Source organism: Capra hircus, chromosome 13 (assembly GCF_001704415.2).
Source record: "Capra hircus breed San Clemente chromosome 13, ASM170441v1, whole genome shotgun sequence".
Classification (NCBI taxonomy): Eukaryota; Metazoa; Chordata; class Mammalia; order Artiodactyla; family Bovidae; genus Capra; species Capra hircus.
Window position 1 is genome coordinate 63,919,602 of NC_030820.1, and position 26,070 is coordinate 63,945,671.

The 26,070-nt window shown below is 38.7% G+C and overlaps 1 protein-coding gene across 2 annotated transcripts in view; it reads right to left on the minus strand.

The window, feature by feature from the left end:
- TRPC4AP (transient receptor potential cation channel subfamily C member 4 associated protein) overlaps nt 1–25,769 on the minus strand; it is a 70,249-nt gene extending 44,480 nt beyond the window's left edge. For both annotated transcript variants that reach the window (XM_018057756.1, XM_018057755.1), the window contains exons 1-4: nt 25,573–25,769; nt 11,895–12,023; nt 9,433–9,549; nt 1,274–1,331 (exon numbers count right to left, since the gene is read on the minus strand). In XM_018057756.1, coding sequence (XP_017913245.1) covers nt 1,274–1,331; nt 9,433–9,549; nt 11,895–12,023; nt 25,573–25,740 — 472 coding nt within the window. In that variant the 5' untranslated portion in view covers nt 25,741–25,769. The remainder of the gene's footprint in view (nt 1–1,273; nt 1,332–9,432; nt 9,550–11,894; nt 12,024–25,572) is intronic.

A 26,070-nucleotide genomic window follows, 5' to 3' on the forward strand; every position in this document is an offset into this window, starting at 1 on the left:
TATCATTTTTTATTTTTAAAAACTGTTTACATTCATTCCCATGCTGCCACAAACTCTAAAATGTTAGGCTTCTCTTCACAATTCCAGTGGGCAGCCCTGCCAAGCTAGAGTGACCAGAGGTCTAACTGACATAATCTTGAGACAGTGGAGATGTCCTATATCCCTCATCACTGCTTTTCAACCTAAGGGGGCTTTTTGGTTTATTTCATGACTTCAGAGCAGGCTGGAACACCAAATCAGTGTATTTCAGTACTTCTAGACCTTCATTTTCAAAGGGAATTGGAATTCACTCATTCATCAAATATTTATTCAGCATCCACTCTAGAGCAGATACAGAATATACGGAGGTTAGCGGGTGGCGGTGGCGGGGTGGGGGGGAGGCAAAGCCTCATAGAACTTATAAATTTAGAGGGGAAGAGAGAATAAATAAGTACACCAACAGCTAATTATACAATGCTACTTGCTACGAGGACCAAGGACATGAAGAACCAATTTAGACAGGATACAAAGGTACAACATCAAAGATGAATATAAACCCTCTTAACCGCTCCTGCACATATAAACAAGGCCTTCCTTATACACTATGTCATGTTGATTTTGTTTAGAAGAAAAATTTTTTATTTTAAAAAAAAAAAACAACTGATGTTTGTAGTAAACATTCATCATATGTTAACTGATCCCTGGCTTGAAATGTCAAAGTAAGTGTACTTACAATTTTTAAAAAAATTATAAAAGGACTACCTAAAAATAGTATTTGCAACATGTGTAAGTTATAAAGACTAATAATAGGACAATACCCATATACCCACCGCCCAATTCAAGAAATTATGTGCTATCTTAACACTCTGCCTTTTCACCATACACATTCTGGTAGTAACGGAACTTTTTACAAAGAGCATGAATAACCTCATAACAACAAAAACAAGACAATAATTTTAAAAAATAAATGATCTTGCCAATTTTTCCCTTACTCTCTCAATTAATGATATGAGAAATAAGAATTTGCAAAGAAAACATAAAAGCTGAACCCAAAGACTGTTAGAAATTACAAAGATGCAATTCTTTTAGTCCAGTAGTTTTCATACTTTTTGATTTAAAGCACCAGATTTGTATTTTCTACCGAGTATACAATAAGGAGAGCAGTTAGGCAGAGAATGTTCTACAGCTGAATGTAAGGCATGTCCTCAGTGTGAAGGGAAAGAAGAGACACTCCTGGGAATCACCACAATAGCAGGTTAGGAAATGAGCACCAGTAGCTGCTGAGTATACTTACTTTTCAGCTTCTGTCCCCGAATAGAAATTGTAGGCCTCATAAGAATTTCTACAAGGAGCTATTAAAAAAAAAAAAAGGATAAAAATCTTCAAAATTCAAAGCACAACTTATAAAACAATCTTTGCTGTGCTAACTCATGGCCCAAATATCTGTCATGGTACTGCAAGACTCTTTTGTTCCCAACACAGGGAAAAGGCAGTGAAGTTCAGGGAAATGAGCACTGTACCAAGAGTCAGGAAACCTGGGTTCTAGTCACAGCTCAGCCACCTATTCTCCATGTAAACTTGGGCAAGTCAGGGCCCCACCATGGTCTCAACTCTCATTTCAAAAGAATGTTAGATTAGTTAACCTCTGGGATCCAATATGGCTTCAATTTTTTAAAAGCTGCAGAAGAACATTATAACAATGATTACTCTTGCTTTAGACTATTATGTTCTTTTATAAACACAAGTTTATAAAAAGAATCACAAAAGATACACCATAAACTGTTAACACTGATTTTCACAGGGGGCTGGAGAGGATATGCATTCACTTATCATTTTACATATCTTTAGTACAACATATCACTGTTTAAGGGCTTCCCTGGTGGCTCAGACAGTAAAGAATCTGCCTGCAATGTGGGAGACCCAGGTTCGACTCCTGGATCAGGAAGATCCCCTGAGAAGGGAATGGCAACCCACTCCAGTATTCTTGCCTAGAGAGTCCCGTGGACAGAGGAGACTGGTGGGCTATATATAGTTCATGAGGTTGCAAAGAACTAACTGAGTGTCTAACATTTTCATGTCATAACTGTTTAAACCGTTTATAATAAATATGCAGTTAAAAGCTCATTCTGGAAAAAAAAAACACATTTTGTTGAAAGAGAGCTTATAATGATAAAAGGGTCAATCCAGTGGAAAAGATATAATAATAATAAACATATATGCATCTAACAACAGAGTCTCAAAATACACGATGCAAAAACTGACAGAACTGAAGGAAACAGACAAGTCAAAACCAGTAGTTGGACAATACAATACTCCACTCTCAATAATGGAGAGAAAATGAGGTATCACCAAACAGAAGACGTGAACACGATAAACCAATCAGCTCTAACAGATAGCTATAAACTTCTGCCCAGAAGAGCAGAAAACATGTTCTACTAAAGCACACATGGAATACACACTCATACACAGAAGAATACTACTCAGCTATAAAAAAGAACAAAAATTTGCCATTTGCAGCAATATGAACAGACTTGGAGGACATTATGCTAAATGAAATAAAACAGAGAAAGACAAACACTATATGAATATCACTTGTATGTGGAATCTAAAAAATAAAACAAAATAGCGACTATAGTAAAAAAAGAAGCAAACTCACAGATACAGAGAACAAACTAGTAGTTACCAGTTGTGGGGAGGGGCAACATAAAAGCGGGGGAAGTACAAATACTGAGTGTAACACAGGCTACATGAATGTATTATAAAACAGGGGGAAGATAGCCAATATTTATAATAACTAAAAATGGAGCATAACCTTTAAAAACTGTGAATCACTATGCTGTACATCTGTAACTTACATAACATTGTATAGCAACTGTACTTCAGTAAAAATGCAAAAAAATTCTCTTAAAAGGAAAAAAAAAAGGAATTATCTCAAACCAATAGCCTAATCTTTTACTTCAATTCAGTGGAAAAAAGAGGTGTAAGCCAACCCCAAAGCAAGCAAAAGAAAAGAAACAATAAGGATTAGAATGGAAACTAATTTAGCAGAGAATAGAAAATAACAGAGAATATCAAAGATATCACCACTGACCTTATGGAAAAGAAAAACTACCTTCCTCCTGATGAATATTTTTAACTATTATATGTAATGTCACACTAAGAATTTTTGTATACAAAGCTTTATCTCATTTTGACTTATGTCCTCAGAAGAGATTCACATAAACACAAACAGAGCAAAATCGTAGCGATCTCTAAGATTTCGAGATGTACTATACAAAAGCTTTTCAAAGAGATGCCCTGCCTTTCAGTCATCCCAGGAAAGTATGAGGCGCACATCCCGCATAGATTATTATATTTAAAACATGATGTACTATGTCAATGAACAAATTAAAAGTCCTTGAATGCCAAGCATGGATTATACCTGGCCCACAGACGTAATCCATGTGGTCCACATCTACTAAAAAACTGTGATTCTACTTACGAATCTAGATTTCCTACATCCCTGAGGGCAAAGGTCAACAGAAATGGAAGTCACTTCCCCATAAAAGCAGGCATGCACTCTCCAGTTCATCTCAGTCCCTGCAGTCATTTAATTTATGTAGATCATCTTACTCTGGGCCTGCTTCACTATATACCTACTTGATCCTACAGGCATCTAACTTTACAAACTCTAGGATACACTTTCCAGTGTTACATTAGGAGTTTGTTCAAGTTGACAAGGAATGGTCTAGCCACCACTTCACTTCAGCTAAGCATTAGGCAGCATGTTGAAAAGGGAATTACTTTGGAGCCTTTCTGGGGATTGGCAGCGGGAGAAATACAGAACTTTGAAAGGTACTTTTAGAAGCAAGATGACAAGAGTATTCAGCAAGAAGAAATGCACACAAATAATGGTTAGTGAAGAACGAAATGATCCAAGCAAAAGCTTCCATCTTTAAACAGACTGAGATTCTTGGAAAAGCTAACCTAACTCAAAGCAGGGAAGAAAAACTCCACAAAATCAAGAACTAATGGTCCGGAGATGTCCTAAGATGGGATGTGTACCTCCAACAGAAAAGCCTCGTTCCCACTGCAAATAAGACACCAGGCTAAAGACTCCTATCTTCTTTTTCCTCCCAGGAACACACTGGTTTCTATTAAGCAAATTCTTTGATGAACGATTCAGAAATAAAGGCCCTTCAAACTGGCCAGTAAGTAAATGCGACAGGACCGCTAGGATTGCTAAAGAGGGAATGGTGGGCAACAGTTGAAGGAATACAGTCTATGACTCATGCTATGGATGTAAATGTTCAACACTCAAATTTTGCTTTGGGGAAAATGGCATCTTTTGAAATGTTTTTTCAAATTGAAGTAATAATATGATAGCAAACACTCTCTTCCAACAACACAAGAGGAGACTCTACACATGGACATCACCAGATGGTCAATACCGAAAACAGACTGATTATATCCTTTGCAGCCGAAGATGGAGAAGTTCTATACAGCCAGCAAAAACAAGACCAGGAGAGGACTGTGCCTCAGACATGAACTCCTTATTGCCAAAATCAGACTGAAATTGAAGAAAGTAGGGAAAACCACTAGACCATTCAGGTATGACCTATATCAAATCCCTTATGATTATACAGTGGAAGTGAGAACTAGATTTAAAGGACTAGATCTGATAGACAGAGTGCCTGATGAACTATGGACAGAGGTTCGTGACATTGCACAGGAGACAGGGATCAAGACCATCCCCCAGAAAAAGAAAGGCAAAAAAGCAAAATGGCTATCTGAGGAGGCCTTACAAATAGCTGTGAAAAGAAGGGAAGCGAAAAACAAAGGAGAAAAGGAAAGATACATCCATTTGAATGCAGAGTTCCAAAGAATAGCAAGGAGAGATAAGAAGGCCTTCTTCAGTGACCAGTGCAAAGAAATAAGAGGAAAACAATAGAATGGGAAAGACTAGAGATCTCTTCAAGAAAATCAGAGATTCCAAGGGAACATTCCATGCAAAGATGGGCTCAATAAAGGACAGAAATGGTATGGACCTAACAGAAGCAGAAGATATTAAGAAGAGGTGGCAAGAATACACAGAAGAACTGTACAAAAAAGAGCTTCACAACCCAGATAATCACAATGGTTTGATCATTCATCTAGAACCAGACATCCTGGAATGTGAAGTCAAGTGGGCCTTAGGAAGCATCACTACGAATGAACCTAGTGGAGGTGATGGAATTCCAGTTGAGCTATTTCAATCCTAAACGATGATGATATGAAAGTGCTGAAGTCAATATGCCAGCAAATTCAGAAAACTCAGCAGTGGCCGGCCACAGGACTGGAAAAGGTCAATTTTCATTCCAGTCCCAAACAAAGGCAATGCCAAAGAATGCTCAAACTACCACACAATTGCACTCATCTCACACACTAGTCAAGTAATGCTCAAAATTCTCCAAACCAGGCTTCAACAATATGTTAACAGTAAACTTCTAGATGTCCAAGCTGGTTTTAGAAAAGGCAAAGGAACCAGAGATCAAATCGCCAACATCTACTGGATCATCGAAAAAGCAAGAGAGTTCCAGAAAAACATTCCAGAAAAACACCTATTTCTGCTTTATTGACTATGCCAAAGCCTTTGACTGTGTGGATCACAATAAACTGGAAAATTCTGAAAGAGATGGGAATACCAGACCACCTGAACTGCCTCTTGAGAAATCTGTACGCAGGTCAGGAAGCAACAGTTAGAATTGGACATGGAACAACAGACTGGTTCCAAACAAGAAAAGGAGTACATCAAGGCTGTATATTGTTACTCTGCTTACTTAACTTATATGCAGAGTACATCATGAGCAATGCTGGGCTCTAGATGAAGCACAAGCTGGAATCAACATTGCCAGGAGAAATATCAATAACCTCAGATATGCAGATGACACCACCCTTATGGCAGAAAGTGAAGAACTAAAGAGCCTCTTGATGAAAGTGAAAGAGGAGAGGGAAAAGTTGGCTTAAAGCTCAACATTCAGAAAACGAAGATCATGACATCTGGTCCCATCACTTCATGGGAAATAGATGGGGAAACAGTGGCAGACTTTATTTTAGGGGGCTCCAAAATCACTGCAGATGGTGACTGCAGCCATGAAATTAAAAGACGCTTACCCCTTGGAAGCAAAGCTATGGCCAACCTAGACAGTATATTAAAAAGCAGAGATATTACTTTGCCAATAAAGGTCTGTCTAGTCAAGGCTATGGTCTTTCCAGTAATCATGTATGGATGTGAGAGTTGGACTATAAAGAAAGCTGAGCACTGAAGAACTGATGCTTTTGAACCGTGATGTTGGAGAAGACTCTTGAGAGTCTCAGGGACTGTAAGGAGATAGAACCAGTCCATCCTAACGGAAATCAGTCCTGAATATTCATTGGAAGGACTGAAGTTGAAGCTGACACTCCAATACTTTGGCCACCTGATATGAAGAGCTGACTCATTTGAAAAGACCCTGATGCTGGGAAAGATTGAAGGTGGGAGGAGAAGGGGACAACAGAGGATAAAATGGTTGGATGGCATCACTGACTCAATGGACATGAGTTTGAGTAAACTCTGGGAGTTGGTGATAGACAGGGAGGCCTGGCGTGCTGCAGTCCATGGGGTCGCAAGAGTCGGAAATGACTGAGTGACTGAACTGAACTGAAAAACATGATAGAGCAAACAGTATAAATTGTAAACACACAGCTCCAGTTTTTACAAAGTGCATCTCATTCCAACACAATCAACACCCAGATCAAGATACAACACAACCACAACACCCTGAAAGCCTCCCTCATGCTCCCAGTAACGGGAAAGGACAGCTATCTGAGAGAAAAGCAGCAGGATCCCAGTACCCTCACTCATTACATAAAGATAAATTTCAAGTGGTGCAAAAATTAATCATACATAATAAAAACTTTGACGTATTAGATGGAAGTAAAGACATAGTTTATAATTCAACAATGGGCAAAGAAAAACTCTGAACCCATGAATGGAAAGACTGATCAGTCTGACAACTTAAAAAGTAAACCTAAAGAGTTCCACATTAAAATATATCATAAACAAAGTCAAAATACAATTTTCAAACTAGGGAAAAAAATAGAACACTTATGACAAAGGACCTTTAAAAACTGAGTATTTACAAGTTACTATAACCTGCACATTAGTGTCTCCTGAAAATCATGCTAAATCTTAATGCCCACTGTGATAGCATTAGGAGGCGGGGCCTTTGGGGGTGATTAGGTGTGACGGGAGAGCGCCCACGAATGGTGTCACACCTTATGAAAGAGGCTCCAGAGATTCCCCAGCCCCTTCATCATGTGTGGACTCAGGGAGAAGCTGGCAGTTTGCAACCCAGAAGAGGATCTTCACGAGACACCAAATCTGCCAGTGCCATGAATTTGGACTTCCCAGCCTCTAGAACTCTGAGAAATAAATCTGTTTTTCATAAACTACTCAATCTGTGGATTTTGCTATAGCAGCCTGAACTAAGACAAAAATCAATGAGAAGGTGAATCAATTAGAAATCAATATTTCTAATAAACAAATAGAAAAAAAAAGGAACTACTTATAAACACATGAAAAGATATTCAATTCCATTCATAGAGATAAATTTTTAAAACTATACAGAGACTATATAAAGGGCTCTCAGAATTCATAATAACAATATTTTCCAAAGAAGACAAACAAATGACTTAGAAGCACATAAAATAATGTTTAACAGCATTAGGCAACAGGAAAATGCAAATCAAAACCACAATGAAGTAACATTTCACAGCCAGTAGGATGGCTATAATCAAAAGTAGAGAGAATAGCCAGTGTTAAAGAGGATGTGGAAAAATTAGAACCCTTGTGCATTGCTGGTGGGTATGTAAAATGGTGCAGCTGCTTTGGAAAACAGTCTGATAAATCCTCAAAGAATTAAATACAAGAGCTACTATATGACCCATCAACCCCACTTCTAGGAATACACCCAAGATTAATGGAAAGATATTTCTACACACAAACTTGTACACAAACGTTAAGAGCAGCATTATTTGTAATAGTCGAAAGGTAGAAATAGCCCAAGTGTCCACTAACTGAAAAATGAACATACAAAATGTGGTATATCCACACAGTAGAGTATTATTCAACCATAAAATAGAATAAAGTGCTGAAACATGCTATAATGGGGATGGACCTTGAAAACATGAAGCTAAGTGAAACATACCAATAACAAAAGATCACATATTATGTGACTCTGTTCATATGAAATGTCCAAGACAAGGTTATCTATAAAGACAAAGTGGAGTAACAGTTGCCTATGATGGGGCTGGTGGCTGGAGGAGTGGGAGAGTGATAGCTTAAACATATGGAGTTTCTTTTCTGGGTGATAAAGATGTTCTCGAGTGACTGTGGTGGTGGTTTCACATATCTACAAATACACTAAAAACTACTAAATTGTACACTTTAAATGGGTGAATTATATGATGTGAACTGTATCTCAGTAAAACTTAAAAAAGCTATGAAGAAACATCACTTTTCTCATATCTGCTTAGCAAATATTTAAAATACTTAAAACATATTGCTTAGTGAAGGAGGCTACTATGTGTTGGCAACATTCTATTTCATGGTTTGGGTGGCAAAGGTGAACTTATCTTCTCACAGTTACTGACATACTTCACTGTATGCAAGTTATACCTCAATAACAAAGTCCATAAAAATGCACATACACACACTGTGTTGGTTATGGAGTGGATAAAAAGGCACTCTTCTTCTTTGTTACTGGGGATATAATTGATAAAAGTCTTTTAGGTACATAAAATTTTTAAGTTTATAAACAATAAAAGATACATGCTTTGATCCTAAAAGTATACAGTACTCACATGTACAAAAACTTTCACTGCAACCTTGTTTGTTATAGGAAAGGTGCTGAGAAAGCTAAATGTCCATCAACTAAGTCCTGGGTAAATAATGGTATAATCATACCAGGGGATACTATATAGCTGTTAATAATAATGAGGCAGATTTACACATATTAAAATGAATCTACCCCCGAGTTACAGAATCACATGAAAAAAGCAAGCAAGGTACCTGTATATATGATTCTATGTGGGGAGAATATAAACCTAAGGTGGGGGTAGTCAGGGTAACTATTTACACACACACACACACACACACACACACACATATATATCACATCTCTGGACGGACAAAGAAGAAACTAGTAATCACAGTTGAACTAGGAAACATTAACTTTGTGCCTTAAAAAAGTTGATATTATTATCAATTCCCATAAATCAACTCTTTCAATGTAAAAGCTATGGTATTTCAACACAGGTGAATATCATGGAGCTTCTAAAGGAGAAAATTCTGAAATGCTTGCTATAAATTCTAAAACGCTTCCTAATTCCCATTTTGAAAGTTCCCAAGCCATAGCCATTAAATAGCAGTAGTAATAATAAACAATGACTTACATCAACACCTCCAAACAAGTCAAAAATATAAGTATTTGGATAAGTGGTTTCTTGGGTAAGTTTCCTCTCTTCAGTAACAAATGCCATAGCCTCCATGGAAAGAAGAGGAGAAATTTCCTAGTGAAAAAGGATACCAAGAGACACTGAGTTTTACTATCCAACACAAACCAGACACCAAAAGAACAGTTTGCATTTTAGTCACAACTTGAATTCCCATGAGGCCAAAAACAGCCTCCACAATGAACAACAACAACAAAAAAGCCAACTTACAGAAAAGCTGATATGATAAAAGTTGTTGTAATCATAGTAGAAGTTAACTTATTAAATAATTATATGTACCAGGCATGGTTCTTCATAAGCTACCTCTTTTAATCCTCACAACTCTATGATGTAACAGTAATGTACTGGCCCAATTTTACAGATAAGGAAACTAAGACACAAAGAAGTTGTCAATGTCAAACAGGGTAATGTGACAGAGTCACGACTTAAACCTAGGATGTCTGGCTCCTGAGTCTGTGCTTACAAAAGAAAGCATACCTATTGTGGGTCAAACAGGAGAAAGAATAGGAAGAATACAGGGTCCTACTCATCATGCTCTCTTCTTAGGAACCTCAAGGGAAGACGGAACCCACTGGACCAGAGCAGTCGTTCACATACAGTGGTGAGCATCCAATCACCTGAAGGACATGTTAGAACCCAGGCTGCTGGGTCCCACCTGCAGTTTCTGATTTAATAGGTCTGGGCTGGGGCCTGAGAATGTGCATTTATCCTAAGTACCCAAGTGATGCTGATGTTGGTCCAAGTACCACTCATCAAGAGAAAGCAGAACTCTCTCTTACAGATAACCTATTACATGACAAGCACCGGATTTGTATACTTAAGTCCACTTAATCCTTAAAATAATTCAATGAAGTGAGTATAGTTTGACCCATTTTACAGGTTAAAAAACAAAAATCACAAAGTTGTACAAGGTCACATAATTGGTGGGAGAACTACTTCCTCTGGGTTTCATTTCTCTCATTTATAAAACTAGAATGTAATTCTGTGGGCAACACTGTACAATGGAAGCTGGTTTCAGGAGTAGGACAAATCTGGGCTCATCATAATGATAACCACATGACGGTGGGTGGATTATGCTGAGTCTGTTTTCTCAACTGAGAAAGGAAATGGAGAAGACATCTGGATTTTCCTGCTCAGTATCTCCTTTTCTCTTCTTCAGGTAACAGCCCTACTTCTGTGGAAGACTACGAGGCCACACACAGATGTCAAGATAAGAAATAGACTGCCTAACTCTATTTGGCCCCTGAATTCACATCTGTGCTTTCTGAAGATGTGAGACAATAAATAATCTTTTTCGCTAATCTGAGTGGGTTACTGTTACATGCAATCCAAGTATTTTGGACTAATCTACTAATACCACCCATCTCACAGCGTTATCATAAAAATTAAATATGCCTGGTACATAGTAAATTTCACATATTTGTTGAAAGCATAAAGAAATGATCACATAGCAAGCACACACAAATACGAATTTCCCTCTTTCATCCACCTCATATCTCAGAGATTTTGCAGGAATCAAATGAAATAATGTATAATTCTTCACAAAATGTTTTCAAGCAAGCATAAGACACTGTAATTATTTCTATCCTAAATCAAACTGTGAGAAGATCAAGAGCACAAACGTTTTTTTATAAATTTTTACTTGGGAATGATTTTCAATTTACAGAAAAAGCTGTGTAGACAAAACATCTCTTCTGAAAGGTAAAGATTAAACTTATCTGGCCCTATTAATATTTATAAATGATTTATGTGAAATAATAAACAGAACTTCACATATGAAAAACATATTTTATTATGATCAAATATAACTTGAATAGATTTTAGCTACATTAGAGCCAGTAATCTAAATTCAAAGTTGGACCTGCTTTCCCAGTATGAAGTTTGACCTACTAAATCAGAAATTCTACTGGCAGGGCCCACCATTAACAAGGCTTCCAGGTGACTCTGATACACACTCCAGATTGAGAACTGACTGCCCTGGATGTCTCTGCACTCTTTCCAAGTCTCTTCACCTTCAGATGTCGGTCATACTTATCAACAACCGCAAGGCCACTTCCTTGAAGTCTCACCAAAACGGGACCTTTTAAATCCCATTGAAAAAGAATATATCCCAATCCCAGGGCAAGGCCTCCTTACTTAGGCAAGTACTAGGACAAAACAAGTGAGAATAAAACCCAGAAGTATATACACCGGGAACTTAATGGTGATTATCTCTGGGTGGTGGGATTATAGGTGATTTTTACTTTCTTCTTTGCACTTTTTCTGAACTTCCCAAATTTTCTACAGCTTACTCAATAAATACAGGCTATTTTAAAAAGCAGACTGAAGAAGAGGAATAACCCAGATGTCTAGTATCACCTGGAGACCCTGAATGCAGCCCCTCCAATGCCCCTAACAGTTACCTTGAGGATGTTTTGGCATTCAACGAAGTCACTGTGGAGGTGGCTGGTCGCATACAGCTTAAGGAGCAGCTGCGGAATTCCACTCCATTTGGACTGTTTGTCCCTTTCCGTCAAAAAAGTTTCAGTGAACTGTAAGTCCAAAGGAAAAAAAACAAAAGAGGAAACTATTACTGGTGAGGAAAGAACTACTAGAACATTCAGCAAAGGAGAGCAGCTGGCTCCCAAACCCACCCAGGACAAGTCAGTCAAAGGTCTTTCTAGAAACCTTCAGAAGTTCCCCGACAGCCTGTAAGGCCCAAGTCCAGCTCCTCGTTTATGATACACCCCCTTCCTATTCTATCACCGACTTTTCTCTCTTAACTTCTTCTTTGCCCAATGCACACTCCAGGCTCCAAATGTATGTGTTTTCTCTCTATGCTTTGCATGTATTTATTCCCCCATACATGGCTCTGTATAGACATACAGGTATGCCACCTGTATGGGGAGAAAATAAACCTAAGGTGGGAGCAAGAGGGATAAATATTCACGCACACACATATACAGGTTTCAACTGCATGGGTCCACTTACATGAGAAATTTTTTCAATAGTAAACATTACAGTACTACACAATCCATGGCTGGTTGAATCCACAGATACAGGGAAACTGTGGGTATGGAGGGCTGACTCTTAAGTTATACAATAATTTTGACTGTGAAGGGGCCCCTATGCCCCTGTGCTGTTCAAGGGTGGACTCTATGCCACAGAACATTTCTGGGCGTCTTTCCTACCTGGAAAGCTCCTCCTCCTCCCTGTCTCTTCTACCTAGAAAGTTCCTTCCCCTTCAAAATGCAAGCCAAAAAGACAGAAACTTTCCTTGATAGGACTTCCTCTCTCTCCTTTCTAAGAGGGTCTGGGACCTTATCTAACATTTATCACACGGTATCATAATTACTGGTTCATTTGTCCTAAACACCGCCCACCGCTATAGAGCAGGTGCCAGGCTGTGTTTATTGTGCACGCCTTCTTTCTCTCAAAGAACGCCAGGCACGGAGCAGGGGCTCAGGAAGTGTCTGAAGGCATGAGCAATACCCTAGTCTAATGATAGGTTCATTAATCACGGCAATGTCTATTCTGGGGATATGGCATTATCAGTGCCAGAAGTGAATTATTTTCATGTAGACTTGTCCCTCAATTAGATCAAAAGCTCCCTGCAGCTTACAAAGGACATGCAGGTCTTCAGTAACTGCTTGGCCTATCCTGATACACATCAGTACTCTGATCTTGGACAAGTCCCATTCATTACTCTTCCTGAGCTTGTTTTCTTAGATTGTGAAAATAAAATAATTCAAGGGTCATGAAAGATAATGAAATGTTTCTGAGTATTTGTATTAGGGTGAACCATAGGAAATTACCATTTCTGTAGGTCTAAATGATTATCAGAAATGTTATATTCTTCAAGCAAACTCAAATTAAGGCAAACCCCAAAACAATGGGGAAAAAAAACACCTTTCCCTTCCTTGAAAGGAAAAAGACAGAAAACAATGGCTTCATGGGACTAGGCAAAAGCAGTGCTTCTAAGTTTATAGCTATAAACATTTATATTAACAAGGAGAGCAATCTCAGATTATCTTATCTTCCATCATGAGAAACTAGGGGAAAAATGGAGTAAACCCAACACAAAGCAAGCATGAGGAAATTAAAAAGATCCTTGCAAAAATAAGTGATATAGAGAAAAAGAAAAATAACAGGAAAAAAATCAACAAAATCAAATTTGGTTCTTCGAAAAGACCAACAATATTGAAAATAGTTACACTGACTAACTTACATTGACTCAAATTACTATATATTCAGGAATGAAAGAGGAAACAACTACCAATTTTAAGGAGATAAAAAGGTTTACATGGAAATACTAGGAGCAACTATATGCCAACAAACTACATAAATTAGATGAAGCGTACAAATTCTCAGGACACAAATAACAGAAACTAACTTAAGAAGAAACAGAAAATCTGATATACCTAAAACAATTAAAGAGATCAAATTAGTGATTTAATACAAAAGGAAGAAAAAGAGGGAAGGATGAAGGAAGGAAACGACCCATAAAGAAAAGCCCAAGTGCAGATGCCTCACTAGGAAATTCTACTGAACATTTAAACAGAAATTGGCAAATTCTTCACAAACTCTTCCACAAAACAGAAGGAACACTTCGCAACTCATTCTATGAGGCTAGTATTACTCTGATACCAAAACCAAAGACATTAAAAGAATACCTAGAAATAAACTTAATCAAGGAGGTGAAAGACCTATACTCTGAAAACTATAAAACAATGATGAAGAAAATTAAGGATGATAATAGAAATGGAAAGATATCCTGTGTGCTTGGATTAGAAAACTAGTTAAAACGTCCATACACTCAAAGCAATCTACAGATTTAATGCAATCCCTATCAAAATAGCCATGGCATTTTTCACAGAACTAGAACAAATTCCTAAAATGTATATGGAACCACAAAAGATCCAGAACTGCCACAACCATCCTGGAAAATAAAAAGAAGAACAAAGCTTGTGGTATCACGCTCCCTGATTCAGACTATACTACAAAACTACAGGAACCAAAACTGCACAGTCCTGGCACATGGACGCAGACACACAGATCAACGGAAGGAAACAGAAAGCCCAGAAATAAACCCACCACTTATGGTCAATTAATTTACAACAAAACCAACAAGAATATACAACAGTGAAAAGACAGCCTCTTTAATAAGCAGTGTTGGGAAAACTGTACAGCTATATGTAAAACAATGAAATGCGTAACAACACTGCAAATCAACTATACTTCAATAAAATAAATTTTTTAAAGAAGAAATCTGAACATTTTTTCACACAGTATAAAAAATAAATTCAAAATAGGTTGAAGACCTAAATGCAAGACCAGAAACCATAACTCTTAGAAGAGAACAGAGGCAGAACACTCTCTGACATAAATCATTGCAGTATGTTTTTTGTATCTGTCTCCTCAGGCAAAAGAAACAAAAACAAATAAATGGGACCTGATTAAACCTAAAAGCCTTTGCACAGCAAAGGAAGCCGTCAACAAAATGAAAAGGCAGAACCTACTGAATGACAGAAAATACTTGCAAATGATATAAATAAGGGATTAATATCTAAAACATAAACAGCTCACACAACTCAAATAAAAACTACAAAAAACTAATTAGCACAAATTAGCATAACATTATAAATCAACTATACTTCAACAGAAAAAATAGAGGAAAAAAATATAAACAACCCAATTTAAAAATAGGCATAAGACCCAAACGGACATTTTTTTCAAAGGAGACCAACACACACACTTAGAGCTAATAAGTGAGTTTGGCAAGCTTTCAGGATACAAAATGAATATACAAAAATCACCTGAATTTCTATGCATCTGCAATGAACAATCCAAAAGTGAAAATAAGAAAGCAATCCCATTTGTAACAGCATTAAAAAGAATACTTATGAATAAATGTAACAAAATATAAGATCTATACAATAAAACACAAAACATCGTCAAAAGAAATTAAAGAAGTAAAGAATGCCTAAATAAATGGAAAGCCATTCATGCTCAGAGATTGGAAGACTTAACATTTCTAATATGACAATATTCTCCATACTGATGAGATGGTTGGATGGCATAACTGACTCAATGGACCTGAGTCTGAATAAACTCCGGGAGTTGGTGATGGACAGGGAGGCCTGTTGTGCTGCAGTCTATGAGGTCCCAACAAGTTGGCCACAACTGAGTGACTGAACTGAATCGATCAAAATTCCAGATGGCTTCACTGCAGAAACTGACACTACATTTAATAGCTACTCTCTATACATTCTTTGCAAGTATACAGAACATTTACAAAATGCACAGCTGCTGGGCCATGGAACAAATTTCAACACGTATCTAAATGAATCAAAACACAAACTATGTTCTCTGACTGCACTGCAATCACTGTAAAATCTGTAACAGAAAGATAATTATAAAACCCTGATGTTCATAAATTAAAAAGTATACCTCTTAAAAATGCATAGGTCAAAGAAGAAATCCAAGGAGAAATTTGAAAGTATTCTGAAATAAATGACAATGAAAATACTACAGATCAAAATTTGTGGGGTCCAACTAAAGCTATGACTAGTGGCCACGATAAACTTGATACCAAAACCTGGTGAAAGGAAAATTATAGGCCATTCTCATTCATAAACACAGAAGGAAAAAAAGCCTAATAAGAAAATTAGGACTCAAATTTAGCAATCTATAAAAAGGATGAAGTTTTGAATCAGAAATTCAGATTTGGTTTAATATTTGAAAAGTTTACTCAGTGTAATTCATCATATTAATAACACAAAGGAAAACAATTATATTAACATCTCAATGCAGAAATAGCATTTTGATAGAATTCAACACAGAAATTCAGAAAAGAAATGAACTAATAAGAGTATCTACAGAAAATATTCAACAAACATCATACTTAATGGTTAAGTGTTTAAGGCTCTCCCTCTTAAATCAGTAACATGCCACTTCATTCACTGTAAAGGAGCATCCCAAACAGCAGTTAGGTAAGAAAAAAAAGGTGTAAGATAGCAAGGGATAAAATAAAAGCTTCATTTGCAGATATACTTGCAGATGACTGTACACATACACAATCCAAAATAATCTAAAGTATTAAAATACAGGAGCAGTATAAACGCTGCAGCAATACAAAAACCAATCCTGTTTTTATATTACAGCTATAGCTAGAAAATGTGGCTTTAAAAATGCTATTTACAATACCACCAAATCATATCAAATGCCAAGGAATGAATCTAACAAAGACCACTACATAGAAAACTGTAAAATATCATCAAGAGAGATTAAGGAAGATTACATCAGAGAAAAAGAGATGTAAGGGAAGGAGAGAATGAGTGTGCGGTACTGAACAGACTGAAAGCAATCCCAATCAAAATCCTGTTGTAAAAATGTACATACTCATTCAAAAATGTATATGGAAATGGCAAAGGACCAAGAAGAGCCAAGGAATTCTTGAAGAAAAGCAGGAGAAGCTACTCTTCTGATTCAATATTCTATAACCAAAATCAACACATAAAATTACAGAAAATAAGACAATGTGATATTAGCATAAGGGTAAATGGACAAATCAGAGCAACAGAACAGACATGAAACAGACGTGAAAACAAACACTCCAGAGCACTGGAGGGACAAAAAAGACTCTCCAATAAATAACTGGTTAACTTGATCTCTCTATGGAAAAGCTCACACCACACCCAAAATAAATTCCTAGAACATGTATTTCAATGGCAAAGGCAAAACAGTAAAGCTTCTAGAAGACAAGCAGAGTATCTTCATGACCTTAGAGTAGGTAAAGATTTACTAAACAGAATACAAAAACCATAAGGGAAAACAGTGGTATTAAAATTAAGCACTTCTGTTTACCAACAGATCTTTTGAAAAAAGCCAAGCCACCAAATAAGAGACAATATCTGCCAAATATAACTACAAAGGGCTCATATCCAGCAAATAAAAAGAACTTTATTTTAAATGAAAAACCCCACCAGAAAAATATGTAAAAGATTTAGACAGGTAATCCACAAGACAGAAAGTCCAAATGGCCAATGAACTCCTGAAAAGATGCTTAACTTCACTAGTCATGAGGGAAACACAAACTCAAATCACAAGACGCCACTTCGCACACACTAGAATGACTGAAATGAAAAAGACTGGCAACACCACAGGTGAGTCAGAACATGGAACAGGAGCTCACATATACTGCTGGTGCGACTGTAAATTAGTACAACCATTTGGGAAACTGTTTAGCTGCTAATGCTAAACCTATGTACATCCTATAACCTAGCAATTCTATGTTTAAGTATACACCCCAAAGAAATTGCACAGATACGCTTAAAGAGAGAAGTACAAGAATGTTCACAGAAACATTATTCAAAACCACCCAACACTGGAAAGATCCCAAATACTCATCAAAATTACAATGAATTAACTGGGTGTTTTTTTTTTGGGGGGGGGTTGGGGTTTAATACTATATAGCAATGAAAATGAATGAACTACTGGAGAAGGGAATGGCAAACCACTTCAGTATTCTTGCCTTGAGAACCCCATGAACAGTATGAAAAGGCAAAATGATAGAGTAGTGAAAGAGGAACTCCCCAGGTTGGTAGATGCCCAGTATGCTACTGGAGGTCAGTGGAGAAATAACTCCAGAGATGGCATCACCGACTTGATGGACATGAGTTTGGGTGAACTCCGGGAGTTGGTGATGGACAGGGAGGACTGGCGTGCTGCGATTCACGGGGTTGCAAAGAGTCAGACACAACAAAGCGACTGAACTGAACTGAACTGTGGTTTAATGCTATACAGCAATGACAATGAATGAACTACAGCTTTACCTGTCATCACAGATGAATCTCACAATGTGGGCTGAAAGAAGGCAGAAGGCAGACGTAGTACATACTGTTTGATTCTATGTATATATGTATGCATGCGCGTGCTCAGGCGTGTCCAACTCTTGGCGACCCCATGGACTATAGCCTACCAGGCTCCTCTGTCCATGGGATTTTCCAGGCAAGAATACTGGAGTGGGTTGTCATTTCCTCCACCAGGGAATCTTCCCAACCCAGGGATGGAACCCGCGTTTCCTGGACTGGCAGGCAGAGTCTCTACCACTGTGTCACCTGGGAAGCCCTGATGCTATTTGTATAAAGTATAAAAACTAGTATGACTAAGTGCAAAGTTAGAAGTTAGACTAGCGATTTCATTTGAGGGGAAGAAGAGTAGAGAGAGAGGTTAGTAAGGAGTACAGAGATGATGCAGTATTTTCTACACAGTAGATAATTTTGAGCTGTTCATTTATCTTTGTGCATTTCAACACAGAAAGTTTTGTAAATGCCTAAAATAATCTTATGTACTGATTATGGAAGGATCTCTAGAATACATTTGTAAGTGAAAAAAGCTAGAAGCACATAGTATGTATACATACTACACAACAGTATGTATAGTACAGTATCACCTGTATAAGGAAGACTATAGCGACATATTTGCTTTCCTAAGCTTAGATAGAGGGATCCACCAGAAATCAATAACCAGAGTTGCATCTGGGAGTAGAACTGGAGGGAGATAGCAGAGGTGGCAGCAGGCCATTTTTAAGGCAGACTGACTTTCCTCCCTTTTGTACATGTGTATATGTTACTCAAAACAAATGTTACCTCCGGCAGGGAGGGACTGACATGAAAGGGGCATTAAATATATTAATAACTTCTCAAATTTGGCCATGGGTACATGTTTACTGTGGCAACACACTGGTATTACTTATTACAGCTTTTTAAAGGTCAAATATTTAACAATAAACTTAAAAAAAAGCCAACTATACACACAATGGCACACTGCGGATGTCCAATAAATGTTAGTTACGCTCCCCGCCCTAATCCCAAATATCTAAACTTATCTCCCACTGATCTCCCACAGGAGCACTTCACTTTCTCTTCTGTCTTCTAATGGCCAGTTATAGGGACTTTCTCAATGGTGTTCCTGAGAAATATCTATGCTACTGTTAAAAGTCTACTCATTCTTCAGAACCAACTCACACCTCACTTATTCTACGAAGTTCTCCAAAGCAACCATAGCCCAAACTTCAAAGGAGAGAAAATGTCTTTTAAAAATAGGAAGATCCTAAGAGAACACTCAGTGAAATCATTTTGCAGAGGGGTTAGTCAGATGATAGACATGACTTCATTATAGTTGTTACATGTTTTAATGTATATCTACCAAAGTGTACCCACAATGAATGAGAAAACTTTCATCAATGCATATTATAGCTAAAATTACAGAAGACAAGCTCTTAGGAGGTAAGGAGTGGGGATATAGGTCATGCACAAAGGATGGGGAATGAGAACAGAACCTTTCAACAGTTACACCAAATGCTTAAAGATAATGGAATAATATGCCATTAAAACTTTAAGGGAAAATAACTTCTAACTTAGAATTATATACCCAGCTAAACTAAATGCTCAAGTATAAGAAAAAAAAGACATTTTCAGACATACAAACTTAAAAGAAAGTTACCTCCCATGTTTGCTTTCTTAGGTGGCTACTAGAGAATGTACTCCAAGAAAAAGGAACACAGAATTCAGAAAACAGAGATCCAAAACATGAGAAAAAGAAATAAAATGTCCTGAATTTGGTGAAGAGAAACCCCCCAAATTCAGCTATACAGCTATTCTAGCAAGTAATTAGTCCAAGCTGAAGCAGGCCAGAGGGTTCCAAGAAGAATTTCTTTTCAAAAGAAAAAAGTAGGAGTTTTAGAATTTGGTAGTAAATTGTAATAAAAAGTAAAGCAAATTTTATAAGGATGATTACAGTGAAAGAAACCAGACTCAAAAGTCTACATATGGAATGATTCCATTTCTGTGACAGTCAGTAAAACAGCATAATAGGATAGACAACAGATGAGCAGTTGCCAAGGGATGGTGGTGGGGAAGGGTAGACTACTACAGGGGAACTTTCTGAATCTTAACTACAGTGGTGGTCACACAACTATGTGTGTTTGTCAAAACTTACAGAACTATACACTGAAAGGGTGAATTCTACTATACCGAGGTCTCAATTTAAAAAGTAGGGGAAGAAAGGGCAGCTTTTAACTAAGAAAAACACATTATACAGAACATAATTGTTGCATACTATATGGCTCTGCCATAAACAATTATATCTTATCACTATCATCATAAAGAAAATACCAACGGCCAAAACTGACATAACCACATTAGGAGAATCACAGAGACCAAACGTGTGGCACAGGGTGCTGTGAATTAAACCCTAACCCTCTACAAGAGGAAGAGAATAGATAACCTTTAAAACTGTACAGTCAAGTATTAGCCTTATGTCATGTAGAATACTGGCTTTCCTGTTTCGTGGACTCTTCGCCTGCAAAAGAAAACAGCCACAGTGTGGACAGTGACTGCCTGGGGAGAGTGGAACTTGGGGTGAAGAGTGGGGGCACTGCTGTTAATTTTTACAAGGTTCAGGATACCCAGAGATTCTCCAAATCACATTCAAAATATTCAACTTCACATGGAATTTCTTTTACTACTACCAGTTTGTCTTACAAGGCATTTACTCTCACTTAAAACTAATCATCTGGATTTTGTTTCCCTTGTGAACATCTGAGTAGTATGATGAAAAGAGCCACCATCCAGGCATCTTCAAAGCTGAATTTTTGGCAGGTGTTGTATGGGTTTTTTCTCTTGGAGTACTTGTGGTTTGACAGTTTATAGGAGTGATAATCTCTTACATCATGCTGCCTAAGCAGTCAACCTATTTAGTAAATGTGACACTTCCAGACATTTACAGTTTTTGTTGACTTATTTTTGTCTTTAGTGCTTTTCTTTTTAAATAATAAAATGCTGAACTCCATAAACATAAAATGTATATTTTATTTGTTTAGTTCTAAGTGTAAGATATCAAATGCCTCGAAATAAATTAAGTGCAAGTAAATAGCCTTCAAGATTAATGAAGATTAAATACCTTTAATTAATGAAGATAAATACATTGTTATATTATTCTGGTAATATTAACCAATGAATGCTTGCATCCACTTTAATGGGATCTGTTATGTTTTAATATAATTAAAAGTGAATTTTATGGTTTGTGAATATAAAAAGCTGTTTAAATATTATCCATATTTTTAAAAGAATTTATCCTACTGGGGGGTTTTCAATATCAAATTATTCTTGACAGGCAAAGACGACAGTATTTGATTTGAACCTCTAGGTTTCAAATGTTAATGCTTAGAACAAGGCTGAAAGAGGCAGTACCAATTGAAAATTTAAAAACAAAAAAAGAGGGGGTCAATCTAAAAAGATACATATGAGGTAAATAACACTCAGGTAGAAATTAGATATACCAATAATTACGAAGGAAGTGATGACTGGAATTTGGGAAACAAACAGGATGCCATAAGCCAGCCTATCATTAGATTTCCAAACTGAAGTGGCGTCTCTACGTGTGGCGGGTCATGACCTGCTGAGTTGCCTTGCCTAGTCTACCCCTTTCCCGCAATTCCCACTGACCATGGAGGGTCCTGTGCACCCCAGGGAAGGAAACTGGATTTGATACCAACTGCCATGGGATGCCACTGGAGGGTTTTAGGCAAGGGATTATAAGACCTGACTTGTTTTAGGGATCAAATGTGCTGATAAATCTGGACAGGCTCTGTAAACACTAAAGCATCACACCAGCGTATTTTATTACCCCGACGGAGGGCAAACTGAAAGGGGGAGATGAGAATAAGGCACACTAAAATCCCAGTAGGACAGGCCCACTTTAAATCATTCAGCCCGGAGTTTTCTCCCAGGCTCCTCTCAAGCTCCATTTGGGACTTGAGGAAGACCAGATTTGGTGGGCTGTATTTGCCATATTAAGTTTTTGAGGTGCCCATTAGATGTCTGTGTGGAGATGCTGAGAAAGTATTTGGATATATCCAACTGGAGCTAAAGGGGGGAACCAGGATGGAAATACAGATTTAGGATCTATCAGAATATAGTTTTGCTAAAAACAATACTTGCTAATCTTTATAGCATGCCTACTATATTTTAGACACTATTTTAAGTGCTTTACATGTATAAATGCTCTTGGTCCTTACCACAGCCTTACCAAGCTAGAACCCATGATTATCTCTATTTTATAAATGAAGAAACTGAGGCAAAAAGAGATTAAACTACTTGTTCAAAGACACACAGCAAGTATGCACCAGAGCTGGGATTCAAATCTAAGTAATCTGACTCCAGAACTCTTTAAAGCCATGGGACTGTGTGGGATATACAAAGAGACAGCACTGAAAAAGACAAAGCCCTCAGATACAGTATTTCAAGTCAAACAATTTCCTGAGTCCTGAGGATCAAATGACTGGTGCTGTTTCAGGCTCTGCAGACACATAAAAAAATAAAACACAGTCTTTCAAGAGGCCCAGTCTCAGATCTATGAGCTGATGACAATGACTTACTGAGCACCTACTATATGCCCTATACTGGGCAAGCTTTTTAGATACATTATTCTACTTACTTCTCCCCCAATAGCACTAAGAAGATGTTACCACTGCCATTTTAGAAAGAATGAACCTGAGGTTAAGAGAGGTTATATAATATAACCTACCAATAAATGACAGAACTAGGGTTCAATACAGGTCCATCTTACTTCAAAATCTGGTTTTTCCCAAGGAGTTCCTGTTACATGCTACAACACGGATGAACCTTGAAGACACTGTACTAAGTTAAATAAGCCAGGCACAAAAAGACAAACAATGCATGATTCCACTTATATGAGGTATTTAAAATAATCAAATTCATGGAAACAGAAAGTAGTAGAACAGTGGTTACCAGGGGCTGTGAGAAGGGGAAACGAGTAGTTTAATGGCTCAAGTTTCAGATTTACAAGATGAAAAAATTCCGGAGATCTGCTTCACAACAATGTGACTACTTACTGACTGCACACTTAAAAATGAATGAGTTGGTAAACTTTACATTATGTGTTTAAAACGCAAAGAAGAAAATTTTAACCTGGTCTTTCCAAGTATTCCACAGGCCATAAGAGAATATACTCACTGTGTCATGGAAATACCTGTGAGGAAATCATTCACTCTGCAATGTGGGGGGAGGAAAAAGAGTGAAACAAGGACGAGATCAAAGAAAGCTACTAAGAAGGGACACATTTGAAAGATGAAGATCCCCACTTGATCCTCACTATAGTTTTGGAAAGGAACCTCAGCCTCAGCTTCTGATATAGCTCCCACACCTGTCTGTATACAACTTGATTACCATACTAATGGTGGTAATTAATGCGGTAATCAATTATTACCACAGACTATAAATGGGGCTCAAGAACATTCCAGCACCTTCTATCCGATGAGTTCCTCCAGTCTCCTTCCACTCCAAGTCATCCAGCATTGGGTACAAATATGTGTAAAGAACTTAATTTTCTTTCATTCATTGAGTTAAAGAACTTTGGTGGCTCTCTATTGCTCTCAGAACACAGAAGATTATCAAGAAGAGTGCTTGGGAGCAAATTGCCTATTCTTTCTGAGCCTAAGTTTCTTCATCGGTGTTAAGAGATGAGTCCTGACACTTGATTCAAAAGACTTGAGAATGAAATAAAGACACTGTATAACTTGCACAATGCTTGATCCAAAGTATGTACTCAATAAAGGTGAGTTGAGTTCCCTTTCTGCCCATTCCTACCTACTCAGGTCAGTAAGAGTCTTTGGGTTAAAGGACAGAGCAAGTATTTCCAGGATCTTAAGGCAGATAGAGAAGAATGCAAAGGGAAAAATGTTGCTCATCTATGGTTATCTTATGGCAAGGAAAATACTGCTCACCCAGAACTGCTTCTTCATCTGTAACCCTATACAAACACACACACACACACATATATGTGTGTATATATATATGTCCTTTTAACCATATAATATTAAAATGGCTCAAAACTAAGTTACTATGAAAAATCTCACTCTCATTTTCTCCCTCATCTACCCAACTCCCACTCCACCAATCACTTTATTAGTTTCCTGTACATACTTAAAAGTTTCTTTATGCAAAAGCTGTCCTTAAGTTAAGCTAATGTTTTACAGGGGTGTTTACAAGGTAACTTCTGGGAACAAGGTGAGGGGGAAGGGGAGGAGCAAGCAACCTTGGTCTTACTCATCCTGATTTACTCTAAAGCAGTGTCCTTCATTCATTAAAAAAAAAAAAAAAAACCCAAACTAATCATATAATAGGCACGTAGAGTAAGCTAGATAACAAGTACTGCATTAATATTAACTGATTACTCTTCAGCTTTTTACTATGCACCAGAAACGCATTTAACGCTTTACACAATTGTCTTTGATCCTCACAACACCTTAACAGGTTGATTACTAATTATCATCTTCATTTTACAAATGAGGAAACTGAGGCACAGAAAGGTAAACTTGCCCAATCAAGAGACAGCAGGGTTCTGAATCCAGGCCTGACTCCGGAACCCTAGCTGTTAACCATGACGCTTTACACACGCAACACAGATACAGTCCCTGCACCCGTTGGAGCTCAGCCGAATGTAAGATACAGGCGAGAAAAAGAGAAGACAACAAAGAAATATGTAATTAGAGACTAAGAAAGTAATGTGAACCAAATGAATTCTGGGCTGTAACTGAATAACAATGGGGACCTAGCTTAGAAGCGGGGGAGGGGTTATGTCAAGGAAAGGCCTCCGAGAGAATGACATTTATGATGACTTGGGAACCGTTTGGTGGCTGCAATGATGACCCACCGCCCAGTTCAACGCGGAGAAACTCGCGGCCCGTAGAGGCTAAAGCAAACTCGCCCAGGGTCCCCCAGACGTGCAGACGTGGCGCAAGGAAGGGAGGATCCAGGAGCTGGGCCCAGGACTCGTACACGCCATCTGTGCCCGATGCAGCCCAGCCCGGCTCGGTCCCTAACACGGAGCCTCTAGCCCGCCGCTGCCCACTGCCCCGCCGCGGCTGACAGCGTCGGGACAGCCTTCAGAGAGGCCCAGCGACCGGCCAAGAGGGGTCAGGCCCGTACTGCGGCGGCCTGGAAAGGCCTCTTCCCCGGCCCCCCGCCAGCTCCCGCCCGGTCCACCCCGCCCCGCCCCTCCGGGCCGGCTTCATACCTGCACGGCCCGGGCCAGGCCCCGGCCGGTCAGCTGGCCCTGCCGCAGCTGCAGCAGAATGTTACCCGGCCGCGGCCGGCCGCCCCATCCGCCCCAAGCCGCCACCGTTGCCGCCGCCCGTCGCCCTCGGCCGGCCCCAGACCCAGCAGCCGCCGGCGCCGCCGCCATGTCTCCTCGTCCTACAAACAGGAAGCAAGCGGCCCCGGGGCCGCGGAGATTTCTACGGGGCGGCAGAGGGGTCGCCGCAGCGCCCCCAGTGGGCCGACGGCGGAGGCGCAGGCCGCGTGGCAGGGGCTGTGCGTGCCGCGGGGGCTGCTGGGAAATGTAGTCTTGCTCCCAAGCGGGCAGATGAGAGAGAGGCGTTTCTTGCGCCACTTGTCCTTCTTGCCCCTCGGTCCAGCATTTCACTGAGGTCCCTCCAGGTCGAAGACAAGTCCCTGCGTGCGCAGTCTCCCATTTCTTGCCAATTTGGGGAGGTTAGAGTCAAATGACTAGGAA